At 33.4% G+C, this 21,977-nt stretch overlaps 3 protein-coding genes across 5 annotated transcripts; 2 read left to right on the forward strand and 1 right to left on the reverse strand.

Annotated features, from left to right (window-relative positions):
• Positions 1-10,460: 10,460 nt before the first annotated feature.
• LOC146720198 (isocitrate dehydrogenase [NAD] subunit beta, mitochondrial-like) lies at positions 10,461-13,139 on the forward strand. The gene is made up of 6 exons (XM_085488935.1): positions 10,461-10,593; positions 11,203-11,262; positions 11,330-11,539; positions 11,703-12,094; positions 12,189-12,378; positions 12,533-13,139. Exons 1-6 carry the CDS (start codon positions 10,552-10,554, stop codon positions 12,761-12,763), a joined length of 1,125 nt encoding a protein of 374 aa, XP_085345061.1. The 5' UTR covers positions 10,461-10,551; the 3' UTR covers positions 12,764-13,139.
• Positions 13,140-13,509: 370 nt separating this feature from the next.
• On the forward strand, positions 13,510-15,028 carry LOC114935988 (vesicle transport protein Sec20). The gene is made up of 3 exons (XM_029308949.2): positions 13,510-13,695; positions 13,856-14,270; positions 14,337-15,028. Exons 1-3 carry the CDS (start codon positions 13,615-13,617, stop codon positions 14,522-14,524), a joined length of 684 nt encoding a protein of 227 aa, XP_029164782.2. The 5' UTR covers positions 13,510-13,614; the 3' UTR covers positions 14,525-15,028.
• Positions 15,029-15,803: 775 nt separating this feature from the next.
• LOC146720199 (uncharacterized) lies at positions 15,804-21,974 on the reverse strand. 3 transcript variants are annotated; one of them, XR_014926172.1, is made up of 4 exons: positions 20,328-20,822; positions 20,060-20,143; positions 17,473-19,659; positions 15,804-17,312 (listed from the first exon to the last, which is right to left on the reverse strand). XR_014926172.1 is itself a non-coding variant. In XM_085488937.1 (4 exons), exons 2-4 carry the CDS (start codon positions 20,667-20,669, stop codon positions 17,626-17,628), a joined length of 2,460 nt encoding a protein of 819 aa, XP_085345063.1. In that variant the 5' UTR covers positions 20,670-20,723; positions 21,271-21,974; the 3' UTR covers positions 15,804-17,625. The 3 variants fall into 3 exon arrangements, 2 of the variants coding, with proteins under 2 accessions (XP_085345063.1, XP_085345062.1); XM_085488937.1 differs by adding an exon at positions 21,271-21,974 and having other exon boundaries at positions 15,804-19,659; positions 20,328-20,723; XM_085488936.1 differs by having other exon boundaries at positions 15,804-19,659.
• Between the last annotated feature and the right edge of the window lie 3 nt (positions 21,975-21,977).

A 21,977-nucleotide genomic window follows, 5' to 3' on the forward strand; every position in this document is an offset into this window, starting at 1 on the left:
GTCATTACGAGAAAAAATTTTTACCCTTTAAAATTTTTTAAAAATTTACCCGAAAAAAAAATGCAGGAAAAAAAATTTTATATATACTTTTTTTTATCCTTATACGGGATTATTAAATTATAAAAAAAAAGAATAGGGGAAAAATCTTAAAAACCCAAAATTAAACCCGCAATGAAAAAGCAAAAATCTTATACTCCCCAAACAAATCATGGGTAGTTATTGTCCAGCAAAATTTTTTCCAAAACCACAAAAGAGGATAGTATCCAATCATATCACGCACGGCACGTAAAATCGATTTACTCCAAAGCCCAGCTGGGTCGATAAAACACCGAAGAAGAAAAAAAAGGAATAGCAGACAAAGCCGGAGACTGCGAAAAGAACGAGAATTTGGAAAAAAATAAATGCCCCTTGAGAAAAGCCAAAAAAGCCAATCCGATGGGGTATAGGACAAGGCACACACGGGTGGCGATAAAAAATCTCCTTGCGACAACCCAACAGCTAGGCCACAAAAACGTCCCCCTGAAAAAACAATTGATCGGATTAATTTAAACAATATATCTTTTTACGGTAAAAAAAAGGGAAAAAAATTTTTTTGAAGTAAAATTGAATAAAATTTTTTTTCCCCAAAAAAAAAAAATCCAAAGAAAAAAATAAAAAATTACTGATTTTTTTTTAGTTTAAAAACCCAAAACCTGACGTCAAAAAGACGTAGCTGATTGGGAAAAAAAAAATTTTTAAATTTAACAAAAAAAATTTTAAATTTAAAACAAAAAAATATAAACTAAAGAAAACTAAATGTGGAATCGTCTTTTCTTTTTTTAAAGATTCCCCTAGCTGTGACAAGCCTTTCCCTCGTGCAAAAATTTGGGGAAACAAGTCCGATGAGCCCCAAATGAAGAAAAACAGGGCCAAAAAAACCCGAGCGCGCGCCCGGCAGCTGGAGAACCGCCGATGGATAAGCGGGAAAACTAGGGCCCGGTCCGGGAAACTGCCACTCGGGGGAAAACCCGGTTTTTGCTGTTTTGTGCGCCATAAAGGGCCCACCACTGAAAATCCGGAAACCCGCCCAAAAAAATGCTGGTAGGGGGCGGTTAACCGGGAAAAAAAACGATCAGCGCGGGCCCTTGGGGACATTGTTTGGGAAATTTTTTTAACGGGCCAAAAGGGGTACCAGGGCCCCAAACCCAAAGGGGCCCCAAAGAGAAAAAAAGATCTGGGCAAATTTCGTCAAACCAACCTTTAAAATTTCCCTCTAGGGATTTTCCAAAAAACATACACAAAATTTAAATTTAAAAATTTTTGGAATTTTCTTTTTTGAAAAAAATATTTCAAAAACCCAGTTTTTTAAAAAATTTTTTGCTTTTATTTTTCTTTTTTTTTAAATATTAAAAATTTTTTATTATCTCATAAAACATTTCCATATTTATTTTAAAAAAAAATTATTATTAAAAAATATAAAAAGCGAACTATGTTCCCCAAACCCATAAACTTAAGTTATAATGGGTTTTTGGATACAATTATTTCATAATTTAAAAACTAAAATTAATTTTTGTAATTATATGTTAAAAATGGGGATTTATGAGATTAAAATTTTGAAAAACTCAAAAGGCTCCAAAAAATCCGTAAATGAAAAAAAACTTCCTCAGATTCCCGAAGCTTAGACAAAATTTTGGAAAGGGTTAAAAAACCCAATGCCTTCCATAGCCCGGGTGCGTAATGCCACGGAATCAAAGGGGCAGTGAGCAACACGTTTCGGGGAAAGAGAAGTGAAGTAGGACGACTTTTTCCAGTCCCAAAAATTTTTAAAGCCCTTCCAGATAAAAAGTAGCAAAATTAAACCATACTCCCGTAAAGTAGCTGCCAAAAAATTTCCCCTCGAATATTCCCACAAAATTTCCCAAAACCTTCACTGATCGCAAAATGCTCGAAAAATCTGAAGATAAGACAGGGGTTTTATTTATGTTAAAACCGATCCAAAAAAAAAGCGCAATTAAAGGGGGGTAAAATCCGACTCAGGAGAAAAGGAAAAATTGTATTTATCCCGACTCCCAAACCCTTCACAGGATCCGTAAGGGGGCCCGGGGCATTTGGGGCACTTAAAAAAGGGGGATTGACCATGCACATTTTTTGGGGTTACGCTACCGTTTCTGGGGTAGATCTCGGGGGCCAGCAATTGGAAGCGGGGGTTTAAAAACTAAAAAGGAAATTTACGCAGGGTTTTTTGTATTCCATTTTTATTTTCAGCTTCCCCAAAGGGTAACTCTAAAAGTTATGTAAAGGGTTTAATAAAAAATTTTTTTTCCTCAAAACCTTTAAATTTTTTATTATTATTATTAAAAAAAAGGGGTATCTTTGATAAAAAGGGGGGGTTTAAAAAAAATTTTTGCAATCAAAAAATTTTAGCGATAAATGGTTTTTAAAATTGTTTAAACCGCTGCGCAAACGACCAAAAGAAAAAGGGGAGAAAAACGCCCCCGCCAGGATAACAAAATAGTTAAAAAAACAAAATTTATAACCCGGGCCCTGACGGGGGGGCGGGGATAAAACCCATACCCCTTGAAAAGCGGGGGTATTTTGAAGACTCCGAGGGCCCCCCTTTTCGTTAGCATCTTTTTCCCAAAAACCACCTCCATGAAGAAAATGGGTTATACCAGCGAGGGAAAAAGGGGGTAAAAAGGGGGGGATTAGGGAAAAACGCCGGGGCCCCCATTTTTTATAGCAAAAAGTACGGGAAATTCCCCCAACCCTTGCCAAAAAACCGATTGCTTGGGCCGGGCCTTGAAGAAAGGAGAAAGTTGGGGTATCAAAACAGGAGGCAAGGCACAAGTTTTTTTTTAAATTTTTAAAGTCTATAAGGGAAAGGGAAACATTTTCTCTTTCTATAAAATTTTTTCATTTTTTGAATTTTATAAAAATTAAATTTTAAATCTAACTCTCTTTATAAAAAATCTTTTAACATTTTTGATTTTGTTTTATTCATTTTGGGCGATAATGTTTTTATAATAAAAATAACTGGGCGGGCAAATAAAATTGAATTTTCCCAAACCTTTGAATTTAAATCCACGGTGTGCTCCATGGAAAAACCACGATCCGAAGGGGGAGGGTTTTCTTTTTACTGGTCGTTGATGGGCAAAAATTTTTTAAAGCTGTCCTGGGCCGGTTTTCGGGTTTTTCTGGATCAGTTAAAAAACCTCAGGACGGGGGTGATGCCTCTGTCATGTTTTTGTAAAAGGGGCCCAAAGAAAAAATCTCAGGTTGGGTTTTTCTGTTCGTAAAAACTCACTCCCGGGGTGATTCTCAATTTTGTTCGCCTCAAAAGCAAATTTATAGCGGGGACTAAAAACAGACTGTAAAAAAAACAAAATTTAAAAAAAAAATGGGGGCTCAACTCCAAAAAAAGATATAGTTTAAATTTTGAATCCTTAAGAAATTTCGAAAAAAACCCGGGGTTGTAGGGAAGAGTTTAAAAAATCTATCTTAAATTCTCAAATATAAACGAAAATAAAACCCTTTTTTTTAAAACTTTAAAATTATAAAAAAAAAACAGTTTTCAGAAATGATCCCAAAAATCTAATTGAAAAGAACACTCTAAATAATTGCGAAAATAAATATCAAAAAAAATCATTTTTTTTAAAATTGGGGACAAATTTTAAAACACCACATTTTTCTCTTTTGTCTTCTCTTTTTTTCTCCCAAAACTCATTCTTCGTGACCTCCCGGACGTTCCTTTTCCCGATTTTTTTAAATTTTCGGAAAATCGGGCAAAAAAAGATTAGACATTGGGTAAAAAAAAAATTTTTTCCCTTTGGAATATGGGAAAAAATTTGAAAAGCTGGCTGCACGTGAGCAAAAACAGACTACGGAGAAAACAGCCAGCTAAGAAATGCGTTCTTCTATTGGAAAATAGGCGGGTATCCCATTTTTGCCCTCAATAGTCTCGGGATGTTAAAGGGTCTTTTTTTAAAACGTCAAGAAACGGGGAAATCAAATTTGTGATCGCGAAAAAACCCCAAAATTAATAAAGAGTCAAAAAATTATATTATAATCAATTATAATACATAAAAAATTTTTAAAATTTTATTAAAAAAATTTGGGTATAGATGCCCAAAAAGCAAAAAAATTTAAATATATATAATATAATAAAATAAAACAAACATTAACTTGTTATTTAACAAATTTAATTAATTTGAAAAATGCAAAAAAAATTTAAAAATCACAAATAAAATTCACAAAAGTTTTTTTCTTTCGCCTTTTCCTCTGAAACTACATATTAAATCTATATTTATTATTAAAAACTTTTTTCTATATAAAAATAAAATCTTTTTTTTTAAATTTAAATTCTAATAAAAATTTTCAGGATATAATTTATAAAAATTATTATTCCCAAAAGCTCTTTTAATTTCTCCAAAAATTGATGAATTGATTATTTTAATTATTTTTAATTTTTAAAAATATTTTAATTTCCATCTTTTTTTAAATTTAAATACTAAATAAAAAGGGGGATTTTTAAAAAAAAATTATTTTAGAAAATTTAATTTATCTTTTTATTTTAAGGGGTTTTTTTCAAAAAAAGCGGGCAACAAATCATTTATATAATATTTGATCTAATTTCGTCGCTTCGCACTGCCTTAATGATTGCACGAGGATGTGTCCCGGGTGATCAACGTAAAGACATACTTGCGGGGAGATCCTGCAAGTGCTGTGAGCAGTCACGGGTCATTCTCCTGCGGGTACAAGACGAAGGGTGAGCAAATGGCTATTGGGTTGGGCATGCCGCCGTTAGAATAGACGAATACCGTCGCCGTGCACTGTGGGATCCCACGTAGTAAGATACATATGCTCGAGGTGTGGCGTGTTTCCGGGGGGTTGGTCGGTGAACCGAGGGGGGGGTGGTCGTCCTGGCCTGGGTCCGCGACTAACCGTGCCACCGCGTCTCGGCTGCCCTCTTCCCGTCTTCCAGGCGGCTCGCATAAACTGCACTTGTAGGTTCAGGAAAGGATATGCCCACTAATTAGTCCAGGGATGTGTCGTTGTCCGCATATCGATTGCGATCGTGAGCGATACCAGGGGGAAAAATTGGGTTACGTCAACCGTCCCGTTTTGCGAAAATCTTCTGGCGAAAAGAGATTCTAGCGGTTCACTGTTTTCTAACGACCTTTGGGTGTTGATATTATAGACATAATAGAGTATAGTGAAAAGGGGGGGGGGAGGTGAGGTAGGTAATACTGGAGGGGGAAAGCCGTAAGAATAATTGAGGGGACAAGGGAAAAATTTTTTTGAAGGGTAATCAATAACATATGACAGATAGAAAGTGAAGAGAGCTCAGAAATCAATGTCAACGTGAGTACCACAGTGGCATCGGAGAATTTGGGGTAATGACTGGTGTGAGCAAAAAACAGTGTTTAGAACAGTAACGCAGGGGTGAAAACACAATGTCTGTTTAGAATACAAACATCGGCCATAGAAGATCGCACGTGTGGAGCAGGGCGGGGGGGGGAGGGGAGAGGGCGGAGGACAAATCGTACCTACGGGTCGAAATTTCGATGAGTGCTTGTAAATTAAGACATGTATTGCGTTAAAGAGTCGTTATAGTAACAGCTTGAATTAAATTAATATACATTAGCAAAGTTTTGTTTTTTTTAATATAGGTGCTCCATCAATTTAGCCTGTCTCGAGGTGTATATCGTATAAGAATACAACGTGAAAATTGTTTACTAATTCTTCGAATCTAAACTACGTGTCGTCAAATTAAATTTGGTTATAGGCAGATTAACTTGAGAGAAAATTAAAGGGAGGGCTGCATGGAAGTTGAACTGCAATGGTAAAACCAGTCATTAAGTGGTAAAAAAGTTTATATTATAGGTGCGACAAGATGTTACGCGGTTGATTTTTGTGCTGAAGGATCTGAGCCTAATGGGGGCTCGTTGCTTCATCAAATGACTAATTTCCAAAATAATCTGCGAACCTTATTAAAAACTCCAGACGATAGTGGAACCACAGGTGGAAGTCACCGGCTCTTTCGAGATACCGCATGAGCAAAACCGATGCTAACAGTTTGTGCTCACTTGTATCGTCTGATAAGGCGAAATGGATCGGTGTGTGCGTGTTGTACACCGCGGGTGGGGGGCATGAGCTTCTCCCTGAGCCACTCTTGGATGGAACGTGCGAGGAGTGTAAGTGTCGCGCTCGGCGCCGCGCGTGAGTAGGCTGTCCGGTAGTCGCGGTCCGGTCAAATCTCGATCTGCGTGAGTTGAATGAGATCCTGCGGATGGGAACGGATGGATCTCACTAAGCAGACGTTGGGGCCTCCGCGGGGCGGAGCGCTCCGATCTCGCTAAGACTTTGTATCTGCGGGGCAAATGTTCCCATACTACTCTTAAGATCAAGGCACCCTGATCGTCGGTAATGCTTCGGCGGCGGGCGAGGGTCGCTGATCGAGGGGGTCACTCGTGATCGTCTAGGGGGGGTCAATGCGGTTGTGACATATTGACGTGAAGATGGAAGCACAAGCGCTTGTGCCGAGGAGGCAGAGAAGGAAGAGAGAGAGAAAGAAGAGAGAAAAAAGGAGAAAGAGCAACTCCCTGCGTTGCGTTTCGCGAGTGTTGTCCGCGGATCGGCGTTGGTGCGGAAGGTGCGTTCTGCGCTCGGTCCAGTCAGGTTGTATTCCGGTGCGTCGCGCGCCGAGCCGCAGTGGGTGACTGAAAGGTCATTCGTGCAGGCAAGAAAATCCAGGAGGGGGTTACCACCTTTTAAGGGAGGAAGGAGGGAGGGGGGGGGGGGGGGGGGGGGGGGGGGGGGTCTTTTCGCACCTGGCCCGTGTGATCTTTGGCGCAAACCCAAGCGCATCGCCCTTATGCCCCGCCGTTCATCCCCCCGGTCGCTGGACGGGAACTTTAGTGCTGGTGGTTAGGTGAGATCGTGGTGTGAATGGAATGAATCACTTTAATAGGAGCCCTTAGTGTCAGTGCCAGAGAGGGCAGAAGAATTGTGGAGAAGAACGGGTTCATCACCAAGATCTGCACAGTATATCATCATCAAGTGTACAATCGGTATGGAGGCCCTCCCTCTATGCTGCCAATCCCTCGTCGTCTCGGGCCTGGGTCGTGCTCGTCGGTTCTTTTTCTCTCTCTCTATAGGTTCGCAATTGCATGTTTGTCTCCTTTCCTCTCCTGGTTTTGTCCTTCTGCTTCTACAAAATCTATATCTCTGCAATTTCTTCGTATAGATAGAAATGCAATTACCGCATTTTCGTACGATCTTCCTTCAGAGACGCACGCGCGCCTTTTCTTTTATGAGATTTAATCATGTCGGCGGATACATGCTAATGCTTTAGGTATTCAGAATTGGGTCCATCAGATTCAGAACAATTGTGCTATAAAAACGTCTTCCAAGAGATTTTATCGTGTACATCTTTTGGATACAAAAAAATCTGAAACAATAATACATATATTATTCTCTAAAAATAGTTTATTATTTGTGAATAAAAATAAAATAGAATTAATAATGATTTTTCTCAAAAATGGGTCTGAAAAATAATACTAAGCAATAATTATTTAATAATTACGAGTAATTAGCGGGATTCAGTTGTTTGAAATTTAAATTAGAGTTGATTGCCGTTTCGACACAAAGGAAAAAATTTCATAAAACGTTATTATATTTTTCTTGCACGGCAATTTTAAATTATACTGATAAGACAGAAGATTTTTAAGGACATATATCGCGTGAAATCGATTAAAGCAATACCGAATGCTTCTCGACCATTAACTTGATACTCAGTGCTAATCAGACGTGAAAACAAAAATGCTGCACATTTATTATGCAATTACGCGCAAATTTTTTTCCATTACGTCGCTTACTAACGATCTCTCATCAATTGATTTGCTGCATATAAGTATTATAGTATAGATAATAGTAAAACCTAAAACTCTTCGATCTTATAGATTATCATTTCCTCACTTGTCTGATTTTAATCATTAAGTTAATTTCGGCAGTCTTATAGAAGATTTTTCATGAAAGCTTATTATATACATTTGAAACAATTATCGAATAAGATTGCAATTAATGCATGAAATTTTTAATTAACAAAAAACCAGATTGAAGATTGTTTCGGGAACTAATATCGCACGTTTTTTTCCCGCCATGGCCGATTTCCGAACGTTTCCGATGAAACGATGGCGATCAAGTAGGTGAGCAAGACTGGGAAGCTGGTATCTTCCGGAGGGTTACGTGACACCGATGCGTCCCCGCATCCGTGTCTAGGGTACAGCCGTTTGTATAGTCATTAGGAGAAAAGCCTGGATTGTAACGCAGAGCCGTAACATGCTTTGGAGTGAATTTTTTTGGCTCGCGATGTCGAATCGAATGTGAGGGTCATAATTCGTCCCATGATCATGTCATCCGATTCACCAATTGGTTTTGTCCATAAAAATTAGCTAATTTTCAGAATTACCTGTTACAATACTGGTCTAACATTCACAATAGTAATTAAATGCATGTTTTTTATATCCTTTTTTTCAAATCGTTTTTCCTTACGATGTTTCCAATGCGCCAGCATCATCTGTTTCAAATCGTGGTATTTTCGGCAATATGTTTTGTGTGTCGCGCGACGTGATTGGGGCGTGATGACATAGCACTCGAAGAGGGAGCGAACATCCCAAATGACAAGAGATGTGCGGAAAGTGCGCGGGAACCACGCCGCCTTCCATCTTGCTGCTTAGCATTTTCACGGGGATGACGTGCAGCGATTTTTGAAATTGCAATTCCAGATTTTGGGCTATAACAAATTCATAAAACATATTAGAAAAATATTTATTAAGAAAATTTTTTAAAATGGTTCAGAATAAATAATTCACTGAAGCAAATTGTTTCAATTTATTTAACTTTATTACATACATATACATATATTTTTTTTACTCCGTATATATATATAATATCATATAATCCGTAATAATATATATTATATATATATATATCATACTTAATAAAAAGAATGTAGATACCAATAAAAGGATATGATATAATAAATATTTATACATTCTTCCTTATTTATTACAAAATTACGAATATATTTATAAAAAATATTGTATATAACAGCAATTAAAAAAAAACGAATTTGCATAAATTTATCCCTAAAAATTTGACTTTCTTTAATTTTAATTTTTATAAAATTTTTATAATGTTATTTATTATATAATAGCTTTTGTTTTTACAATTATAACAAGTGACATTTGAAGTGTCCCTAGACTTGGCGAAAAATCGGAGTACAAGTTCGAGGCGAAGGCGAGACGATTTCAAATTAATTTAATGTCGAAGCATTATTGAAGCTTTGACAAGCGCTGACTGCGTAATATGATGCATCGCTTCGCTGAATCGCTTTAATATGATTAAGTAATTTATGTAAGATGTTTTAACACAAACCGCGTCACACGCATTTTTTTGTATATAATAACCCAAATACTCAATTGTAATTGCCTATATGCAAAAAAATTTCATGTTTATAACTATTTAATTGAAATTTGAATCTACAATATTTTTGCCATACATTAATGTTTAAAAATCTTGTTCAGTGATATAGAAAGAGAAGGAATGTACTCAGAGGACGTTTCCGAACGCAGTCCAATTTAGTCTTTCATTTTATCCCTAGAATAGAAATGAAAGGTTTTCATTGGTTGAATTCCTTATGCTTTATGCATAACGCATAATACATTTTTTATAATGTACAGATTTATTTAAATTAGAAAAAGGGTCGTTTCCCAAATAAAAATAACAATGAATATGTTATTCTCAATGATTTCTAATCGATTCCATTTATAATTAATGTTAAATATCAATTATTATACTATCTACTAACTTGACGGTTGATAAAATTTTGTTATTAACAAAAACTATATTATTTCCTAAATTAAAATAATGTTTTCCTAAACTTCCCCAAACAATATAATTCCCCAAATTATATAATATAAAATAATTAAAAAATATTCAATTCCTCTGTTAATTCTACGGCGGTGTTAGTATTTTCAGCAAATCGTCTACGTCAGATGTTAGTCACATGACTTTAGACAGTGACGGATGCCGCGTAGTTGTCAAAAATTAAAATTTTTTTCTTTTTCTTCCTTTCTCTTTCTCTCGAGATAGATTTTTTAAATTTATTTTAATCTTTCAAAAATATGGATATTTTTGTAACATAATTATATTTTTAAATATAACTGACGAACATTAAAATATAGGCTTACTAACAATTAACTTAATAGATATTTATGCTTATATGTAAATTAATTTTTACTTATTAACTATTAATTATTTTTAGATAAATATAATATATATACAAAAAATTATATTTTTCCTTTAACCTAAAATATTTGAATTTATAAAAATTTTCTTGTTTTGGTTATAAAGAGTCTATATCAGATAAGAAGATAAAAAATTTACTAGATTTGTAAACAAATTCGTTTAAATTGATATGTCAACTCAAGGGTAACGCTAAGCATAATTACACTCCTACGTGCGCGAGTGTGAGCGAAATAAATCAGCACTCAGTTCCGTTGTAAAAAAATGGCTCTACTCGTTAGAAATATCTGCAAAACATTTTCCCAGGTAATACGATATTCTTTCGTATTTTCTGAATTTCGCCTCGCTTGTATTTGTAAAATATGGAAACATAAAATGCGAGACAAAAGCATGATGATTACGTTGTGCAAATAACGCGACATTTTTCGACGAATAGTAGAATTGCAAGGGCATTGCATATTCGAGTATTTTTATTCGAAACGCATGCTGGTTTTCGTTGATCATCAGAAATATAAATACTTCTTTTGATATACTGCGAATTTATCTTATGATCACCCGAATCGTCAATTTATATATAAATTAGAACGAGAAACCAGTTCCCCTCACTGATCTCTATATAAGTGATATCTCTATATCATTGGTTCCCTGAGTTCACTTTTATTGTGTAATTGTAATTTAATCAGAACAATTATGTTATCCATCGAGAAAAGGCAATAAATTAAAAATTAGCATTTCTTAAAAATAATTATTAAAAAAGAATTCAACTTGTATTAAAAATTCAATTAAATAAAATAGAATCATAATGCCGATTAAGCTATCATTAATTAGTATTGCATTAAGAGATATTAAAATTGTAATATTTAAGAAAAATATTCATTTATAATATAGATATTGTAATTTATTTTATGTACACAGGCTGCTCAGAAGAGCATTGTTAGGACTCTGCACATAGGAGTGATACGGCAACAAGAATCAGTAAGTGTTATTATTTTTAAATTGATAAAATTAGATACTTGTATTTACTGACAACTATTTCTTTTAGGCAGTTGAACAAGAAGGAAAGTTGAAATGTACCTTAATACCAGGAGATGGTGTTGGACCAGAACTTGTGGTTGCAGTTCAAAGTGTATTCAAATCTGCAGATGTCCCAGTTGAATTTGAACCTTATTTCTTGTCTGAAGTGAATCCAACTCTGAGTGCTCCCTTGGATCAAGTCTCCAACAGTATTGCTAGAAATCGAGTTTGTTTAAAGGTCTGATACTCATAATGTAATATAACATATTTAATATTTTTATTTTATATGTATAAAGAGAAGATTTATACAACACTTTAAAAATATATGTTCAAAATATGTTGAGCTGAAAAGCAATGGTTTTATATAACATTATATCCAACATTTATTTTTTATGTTAAAGGGTATTCTAGCAACACCAGATCACTCTATGACAGGAGAGTTGCAAACCTTGAACATGAAACTACGTAAGAGCTTGGACCTGTATTCAAATGTAGTGCATGTAAAATCTCTACCAGGTATCAAATCACGTCATCAGAATGTAGATTGTGTTATCATCAGAGAACAAACAGAAGGAGAATATTCTGCATTGGAGCATGAATCTGTCAAAGGAGTAGTAGAATGCCTAAAGATTGTAACTGCTGCTAAGAGTCAGAGGATTGCAAAGTTTGCCTTTGATTATGCTGTAAAGAATAATCGCAAGAAAGTTACATGTGTTCACAAAGCTAACATAATGAAGCTTGGCGATGGGCTTTTCCTCAGATCATGCCAAGAAATTGCCAAAATGTATCCTAGGTATCCTAATAATTTTTTATCATCTATCAACTATCCTAAATGTTATAAAAAATTATTGCTAACTTTTTTATATTTTGATTTTTCGTTAAAACAGGATTATGTTCGAGACGATGATTGTTGATAACTGCACCATGCAGATGGTTTCCAATCCACATCAATTTGACGTTATGGTAATGCCGAATCTATATGGAAATATCGTCGATAATCTTGCGTCTGGTTTGGTCGGTGGTGCTGGAGTCGTCGCTGGTGCCAGTTACAGCGCCGAATGTGTCGTTTTTGAACCGGTAACATATTTTGTTTTACTTGTACAACATAAGACTTATATTTGATACAATTAGTGTTATAGGGAAAGAAGATACTTTCTCAAACTACTTGTGACTTTTGTTAATTTTAAAGTGCACAATTATGTATATTATGAAATTATATTTTCTTCAATAGGGTGCAAGACACACATATTCTGAGGCTGTTGGAAAGAATGTTGCGAATCCAACAGCGATGCTGTTGTGTGCGGTAAAATTGTTAAATCATTCGAATCTCAAACGTTACGGTGAGCAGATTCGGGAAGCGTTGAATCGAGTGTTGAATGATGGAAAGGTGCTCACAAAGGATCTGGGCGGACAAAGCTCAACAACAGACTTCACCGCCGCTGTAATAAACAGCCTGCGTTAATAATAATATTTGTGTAATATAGACCAGGCATATACATTCTAGTAAACTCATTTTCTTGAAGTTATTTAGGATATCTAGAATAACTATGTAAAATGTAGTGCATCCGTTATAGGATATAGCTATAAATATATAATCTTATACATGTATATAACTTATACATTTTAAAAATTTCTAAAATTGTATAATTGTATAGAAATATTTAATGTATATTCTTACAATAGTAAAATTGTATGTTCTGCGACAAAAAGGGCTTTAAAGTTCTTTGCACATTGCTGGTTCATGGAAGTCCAACTGCGATGTATGAATGCATAATTAATTTTATAATAGTATAATCAATTGTATTATATCCATATGTAATAAATTATGCTACCTTGTATATCCTGTTAAAAAATTATAATTATATACAAAATAATAAATTACAATTATATTAGAATCCATCAAAATTCAATCAAATAATATATATAAATATAATATTAGAAACGTGTGTGTATACATTTTCAGTTCTACAATTTCTATTTAAATAAATTTAAATAACGGTAATATGTAAATTTACATTAAAAATTATGTATAATAAAAATTATATGTTCCTCAAAATGTATTTTTAATTTATAATTTTTTTTTTATAGTAATTTAATTGTTTAATTTTTTAACATTTCGGGGAATAAACGTTTGTATATAATGTAATAAAAATTATAGTATCCCAACTATAATAGAAATATAGAATTAAATCCCCTCTCTCAGCATCAACAGCTGATCAGAGTTTCTATTCATCAGTCTATGCTTCATGTATCTACAATCTACATATACATATATGTATATGAAAAGTGACATAAAGCAAATAATTTAAATCAATGGATCCCGATAATTACACAATGGATTTAATACGTCAAGATATTGTTAAATATCATCTTCAAATTAATGCTTTAGTACAAGTAAATATACATATATCAAGTTGTATACGAAATATAACCAAATTTTAGCACTATACGAATTTATTGTAAACGATTGCATTGCTATATATGATTATATAGAATAGTATAAAAAATTATAGTGTAAATATCAATTAATAATTTACGTATTTCTGTTATGCAGGACATTCAGCAATGTAGTGGACCATTGGAGGTGCTTGATGAGCTCAATGCGGAGGGCAGAACTAAAATAGCAGTTTTAAAAAACTCCATTGAGCAATTAGCATCTATTGCTGAAACTGAATCAAATGAAAAGAAAAAAACTGAACTGTTACTTGCATTGGATAACTATAAGGAGCAACTAAACTCTTCTCTGGCAGCCTTCCGCAAAGCAAATGTTGTTAGTGCATGTGTTATTGATAAATTGGCAAGGGAAAATTTATTCTCTATGTCAGAAGAACAGCAGAACGCTCTTCGTAAACGACACGGCAAACAGAGCTTGACGAATGCATCTAGTCAAGTAACAGATAAATTATTGAGCATTTCAAGACATTTAGCTGAAACAACTCAGAGAAGTGCCGATACCTTGGACACACTGTGTATGTATTCTGTTGTATTATTCAATATGATAAATATCATGATTCTATGGATTATCATTATTTCAGTAACATCTTCAGACAAAGTTGGTAGCACCAAGGATGAATTAGAACATCAGCAACAGGCAATAGTACAATCGGGTAAACTTTTAGGAAAATATGGAAGACGGGAAGTCACTGATAAAGCCTTGCTTGCATTGGCATTTGTCTTCTTTCTCGCCTGTGTATTTTACATTCTGCAGAAAAGACTATTTTGAATATATATATATATATATATATATAAAATGTATAAAACGGTATAATCTAATTATATACAATTTAAAATTCTTATATAAAATATAATGTGATAAATAATAGAATTGCAAGCAATAATGTGCATATATATGTATATATTGAACATTATCATAAAATTTTATACACTAAAGTCTGTATGTATTTCAAAAATGAGACAGAAATCATTATAATTATATTATTGTTATATATTATATATATTATTAATATATATATGCAAGGGAAAGAGCAAGAGAAATAGCATAAAAATGTACATAAAATCATTAAGTACACGTGGAAGAAAGCAAATCATACTTCAGTACATAATATAACAGAAAGGATATATATGATTAGCATGATATACAATCATGGTAAATTATAAGAGTAATCTCTATCTATTGAACATATAGTGGACAAAAAATATTCAATACAAAAGGAATATATTGAAATAAAGAAATTATTGTGAATATGTATTACACAAATTTGTTATATATATATGTGTACGTATAGTGAGAGAAAGAGAGATTATTATAAAAGATTTTTCTCTATTTTTTTTATTCAAACTTCATTAATCATTTTAATCAATAAAGAAAAAATTGGAAAGTATAACTTTTGAATCAATAAATGATATCTTTTATTAGATATTTATTATTTTTATATAAAGATAGCATTTTTAAAAATAATTATTAAGAGTGTTGTATTGTAAGTGTTTGCTATCTGGTAATGAAATTAGAAATTTATGAAATAAATTGTAACAAAAAAATTATAACAGATTTTAATGCAAAGAAAAGATAACATAGATTATATCACAGAAAAATCAATATATTTTTGATCTAAGCTCACCTGTATATAAAATAAATTGTTGATCTGATGATGAATAGCATGCTATAAAATTATTAATTTCAAAATTTATTCAAAAAATAATGTATAATAGCTAATAATAATCTATTTTCGTAGGCTTTTTATGATTTTTGTACGTGTGATCTTTAATATATATATATATATATATATATATATATATATATATATATATATATATACATCTCTATTTTTTGTTAAATAAAAAAATAAATTAATAAAAATTTATTTAATAACATAGAATAAATATACTGAAATATAAGAATTTTCTTTTTTGTACAGTTTAATTAAATTTCTATATTTATAAATTATTCTATATTTGTAAATTAATGATAATTAGTTAATTCAGATTCCAGATTATCAATATATAAGTCATGTCAAATCATTAATTATATCAATAACGCAACATTAAATCAGACGAATATTTTTATTGAACTGTCACAAAATGTTTTTGTGGAGCGTATAATGTATTGACAAGGATATGATGACTGAGATTGCTAAATTGGAAAAAAAACTTTCGCTTTGTACGATAGACAACTCAGTTTAACTTGCATAAAATAGTAAATCTCTTAATCCTTTGAATATAATTTTATAAAGACAGATTTAATTATATTCTCGTATAATAAGCTTTATGTAAATTCAATTTCTCTATATGGCAAATAACAGTGCATATGCCATAGTTAAATTTAAATTACATTATCAGTATATAAAGTTGCGCAATAATCAAATTATGTTCACTCATGATATTATTAATAAATAGGCTAAAAAAACTGATAATCATTTAATCCTTTGCATCCTATATCATATTTACAGTAACAGTGCAAGAGATCTTACTATAATATAATAAATACATAAAAGCTGATGTTTTACAGAAGTTAATTGCTAAAATATTAATGTTTGTATATATTTGCGTTGCAAGATTTAGCTTAATCAATTACTACTGTCAGAGCGAGAATAATTACAAATGCAAAGGATTAAAATATCCTTATTCCAAGTGACTTAGTTTTGGTATGATATACATGAATACTTAATATATAAAATTAATCATTGATAAATTTTATAAAATAATATCTAATGGAACACAATATTTTCTGGATATTTTAAGTTAAACCATACAAATTTATTGAAATTTCGACCTAACTGGCCAGTACAATTTAATTAGAAACACTACGTTTTGATCCTTAGGTACGGGTTCTTTTCAAGTGTAACTTTCAAGATGTTGATTCGACAGCAATAAAATTACTAATGTTAAACCGTTAAAATTTTATTGCTGTCGAATCAACATCTTGAAAGTTACACTTGAAAAGAACCCGTGCCTAAGGGTCGAAACGTAGTGTTTCTAATTAAATTGTACTGGCCAGTTAGGTCGAAATTTCAATAAATTTGTATGGTTTTGCTCATAGCTGGCGGCTTCATTGATTTTATCGTTATTTTAAGTTAATTATAATATTGTCGTTTTTATATTTATAATCGCGTGTGTGTGTTCATATTGCAAGACAAAAAAAATATATATTTATTATTTATTCATATCTCTCCTTGCCAGAATCATTAAAATTAAATATAATTGAATATCTTTACATTGATCATTCATTGACTCCATTCTCACACAAATAGTATTGCAATTAATATTCAGTAATAGAGTTTTCTGCAATACGACATTCTTCAATATCATTTGCTATAATCATTTTAAATATATTATTAATTTAACATTTTTGAAATTAAATAAATTAATAAGATTATGTTTTTTTAAACTAAGCTTTTAACAAAATTACTTACGTACATGATAATGATTAATTACTAATCAACATGTCCTAAAGACACATGAAAAAGTTTTACAGTCAAATAAACGCAGTGATTCACAAAATAATATTATGATCTCGTTTTTCAAACTTATTTTAGACTCTGTCTGTAGAACAGCTGCGAAAAAAATATTGATATCATACAATTTAAAAATAATGAAAAATCAATCAATCATTAAATTTAATTTTGCTTTCAAATTGTTCCTCAAATTTATATTTTGGATAGATTTCAAACTCAAGATCTCAACTTATCTCGTTCACAAATAAAATAGGTTTACCTGTTGTGGCATGTAGTTTTTTTTTCTTAAGCAATTCGTCTCTTTTGGTACAGCCTTACTTTAATAGTTACAAAAAATAACGCTCTGTTATCTTTAAAGGAACTCCCTGCTTGATATAGTCAATTTTGTCTTTGAATAAATAATTCGCTGAGATTAAGCTTTCGAGCCTGCTTTATCTTGAAATCTTTGCACGTGCAGTTTCTTATAATCCTTCCTATATTTTTCGATCGTCAATTCGGTATCACTAGTATTCGACAGGCTCAATGCTACCGGATCTAAGCTCGCCGCCAGCTTCAGATACGTCTCCTCCATCTCCTTCGTGATTTTCACCTCATAATCTAAATTGTTCTTGTGACACTCCTTCGGTGATTGTTCGTCCTCAAAAGTTATGAGATTTTTTTCGCTTTCCTTCTGTTCCATGCACTTTGACAAAATATTAATATTGCTGGATTCATTTTCCATAATCCTTTCGCTACCATCTTCGATATTTATCAAAGACTTCTTCGATGCATCTCGAATTTTGCAAGCTAAAATTCCGTCTTGCTTCGAAGACTTCTTCAGACAATTGTTCGGATAGACATCGCTCGCAGTATTCTCTTCGCATTTAATCTTATTGCTATCGTGTGACGCAGAATTTTCCACGCATGTGGATTGACGACTGACGTCAATGGACGACTGGACCCATTCGGCTACTCGTTGCAACTGATTGTCCTGTAACAGCACTGGCGGTGAATTGTCCTCGCTATTGGTAGACATCGAGTGTTCAGAATCGGCCCGAGATGCCTTTTTTGTATGCACCAGAGCAGTACTGGCCTTGCCGGCGCCGTTGCTGTACAACACAGTCTTGAAGTGACCTGCGTTGTCTAGTAAAATGTTTTTAGAACCAGGCGTGACGCGCACCAGGCAATTTCGCGGACCTATCACGCGACTCGAGTTCGACTTAGTACTCGAGTTGAAGGTGCCACCGGTCAACGATTGCGTGACGTCGCTGCAGCTACTAGACGGATCGGAACTGGAAATGACCATACTGTCGCTGCTGAAGCTCGGACTAGTCGCTATTTCCGTCTGGTTGCTATCATTATTATTTGCTGCGCTATTGTCCGGACTTTTAACCTCGATCAAAGTGAATTGTGCGAATGTATTCCGCGCCTCCGGTGTTCTATCGTTCTTCCAATCGCGATCGTTGATGATATCGAGGTCGATACCGTGATTCGCTTTGCATTTATTCTCCATCGAAACGTTCACTTCAGAAGTCTTCAATCTCGTCCATTCGTTCTTCCACAGCCTATCATTGATGATATCGATATGCGTCTGTTCTTTACCAGAAAACTGATTATTGGCACGCGTCGATACAGGGTCGAAGAGAGGATCAAAAGAGTTTCCTTCGTCTTTATTCCAACACTTCACAGTGGATCTATTATCAATCGGAGAATCACACTTCCTGTTGTTGCCTTTAAGCAGTTTGGACGCCTTGTCGATGTTTATTCTATTGAGATCGTTCGATCTTGGAAACGACGACGAATGCTTACTCTCGTAACTCTGGGACGAGTTCTTTTTGTTTGAGTTTTTCTTTGTAGTGGCACAATTCTCCTCCGTCATGCAGTCTTGCATAGTCCTGCTGATAAACTTCTCTTTAATATTCGGAGCTTGGGAAACAAATATAGTGTAATCGCCGTTCATACGATGGCAGATCTTATCACTGTTCTCATTGATCTCGTAGAAGATCGCATGCGACGCGAGGTTCGGTTGAAGTTTACCTTTGCTTTGATGCTTCTCACCATTCGCCGTACCTTCTGAAGTTTGTTTCTCAACACTACGCGCGTGTCCATCGGAGAAAGAAAGCACATCCGGCAAACATGTTTGTGTCTCAGCATCCACCATGAGAATGCTCCTGTGACAGGTGCATGTGTCACAGTGTTTGGCAAAGGTTCTCTCTTTCTCGCGATCCTCCAGCACCTTCGCCATAATGGCTGCTGATACGATATCCATCGGTGGCTTGATTTCATCGCTATCGTCATCGCTATGCTTCTCTACTGTTGGCTTCGTAATATTATACACCATAGCTGTCGGCGGAAATGTAGATATGGGCACAGTGATGCTCTTTACATCCGGCTGCGTTACATCCTGCGTGGAACATCGCTTTTGCGCGACGTATGTTCGCACTTTAGCCTGCACCTCGGAAGGCAACTGCAATAATAAAAAATAATAATGTTAAAAAGTTTACTACCTTTACTTTGTCTCTCTCTCTCTCTCTCTCTCTCTCCTCTATATCGCTCATCTTTACTTAAAAAATTATAAAATATAAATGGAAAACATGAGAGTCTAAAATAAAGTTTACTTATTGATGCGTAAAATAAACGAGACATTATATAAATACAGGTAAATGTCATTGTAATATTTAAGTTTGCAAATAACGCCAAAATATAAAATATAGGAAAATTAAAATGCATCATTTGATTGATAAATAATAAATACAAATACAAAACATAATAATATAATTCATTATCATCATATACCTACTTTTTTAATCAAATGAGAAAATTATCTCAATTTATTTTACATATATTTTACATATGATATATCTTACCGAATCATATTTCTGACCCACAAAATTGGAAGGTTTGCATTGTAGTAATTGAATAGCCAAACTAACATCGTTTCTATATTTTTCCTGTAAAAAAAAGAATATCTATTACATAAAAAATAAATACATATAAATTAATATTGTACATATGTATATGACTGTGTAGTGCAATTTTTCTCTAATTTATTACAATAGAATTTTACAAATAATATAAAGTATAAAAAAATATAACTTTTATAAAGCACACTATATAAGAGAATAGAATATTTACATTATCTTGAGTTAATTGATGAATTGTGTAATTTGCATCTGCTAATCTATGAGACAGAGTTGCTATGTCCTTGGTAAAGGCACCTTTCTCCGTCTCACATTTGTCTACAATTCGTAGCAGTTTATCCTCCAAATTTTGATTGACCTTTTGAACTCTCTTATGCGCTTCGTGCAGGCGTGAATATTTTTCTTGCCATATTAACAATTCTTCTTTCATGGAAGCCAGTTCTCCATTTGGAAATTTATCAGCCTCGTTTAAAAATTGTGTCTCCATTGTCACAATGTGGTTTTCTCTCTCAAGTAAACGCTGGCGCAAATTCTCTATTTCCACATGCAAGTGCATGTCACACTGTTGTTGATTTTCTTGGTTGCAAGTGCCGCACTTACAACCACATTCCTGTATGATATTATGAGATAAGCTCACAAATGTATACAGTTACATATTCTTATATATTGTTATAAAACAAATAAAAGTTACAATACTTAACAAGAATGATATATGTATATTTATGTGTGTGTGTGTGTGTGTGTGTGTGTGTGTATATATATATACACGCACATAAATATACATATATACATATATATATATATATATATATATATATATATATATATATATATATATATACATATAATAGAGTCTAGTTGCAAATATAGATATTGTCAAAAGAGATAATTGCATTACAAATTAAACTCGATTATATTATAATACAGATTAAATCAATCGTATCTTTTTTATATTTATATTTAAATAATGCAAGAAAAAGAAATTAGAAATATATCAGAAATGCAAATAAAATTGCATTCTACTGGACTCAAAAGTGTATAAAAAGTAAGTTGCAGTAAAGAAAGCAACGTGAATTATAAAAATAAAATCATAAAAAATTAATAAGAAACCAATACGAGGAAATTATCATTGTTGATCGACAAAAATACTACAGTACCAAGCTGTGTCCGTTGAATCAGCTGTCTCTGACGTTCCACGTTGGCAATACTTTTTCCGCGGATTAACTATGACATGGAATTTTTCCCGATTAAATTACTCACATACCTTGCACTTCTCACCCATAATGGTCCACTCCACTGGAAATGATATCGGAAATAATAATGCAAAAATATCGTCTAACAGCGCAACTACTGCGATGTCGTGGGAGCCTCATAACCCTTTCCTTTCTCGGCGTCTCCGACGTGCTTTGCGGAAAGTATGTACAGATCTGTCAGGCGCTCGACGTTGCGATTAATCGCGCGTACAACGTGGAACTCGCAGCGTAAACACGCGAATACTTCACATTTTTAATACAACTGACAGATCGCGGAAAGGCCCGCTTATCTCTATCACAGATTAATAGACAGATCGCCAAAGGTCTGGATGAAGGAGAGACCAGCATTTCTCACTGATTTCAGCGCCATATTGTAGTAGTGGTCAATGCAGTAACTATTAATACGTTCCCAAGATAAGAGCGTCTCATGCTCATGAACTCGTCCGGCGGCATGTACGAGATTTATCTTTTCGTAGCGTTCGCGTATTTCGGAAAGGACAGAATTTTATGATGTTATAAATAAATAAATAAATAAAATATTAACCTGACCTATTATAATTATTTTTTAATAAATGTTTCATTATTATTATCATCTCAGTCTAAGTCGTTTA

Source organism: Nylanderia fulva, unplaced genomic scaffold (genome assembly GCF_048542155.1).
Source record: "Nylanderia fulva isolate GAGA-0341 unplaced genomic scaffold, ASM4854215v1 Scaffold747, whole genome shotgun sequence".
NCBI lineage: Eukaryota > Metazoa > Arthropoda > Insecta > Hymenoptera > Formicidae > Nylanderia > Nylanderia fulva.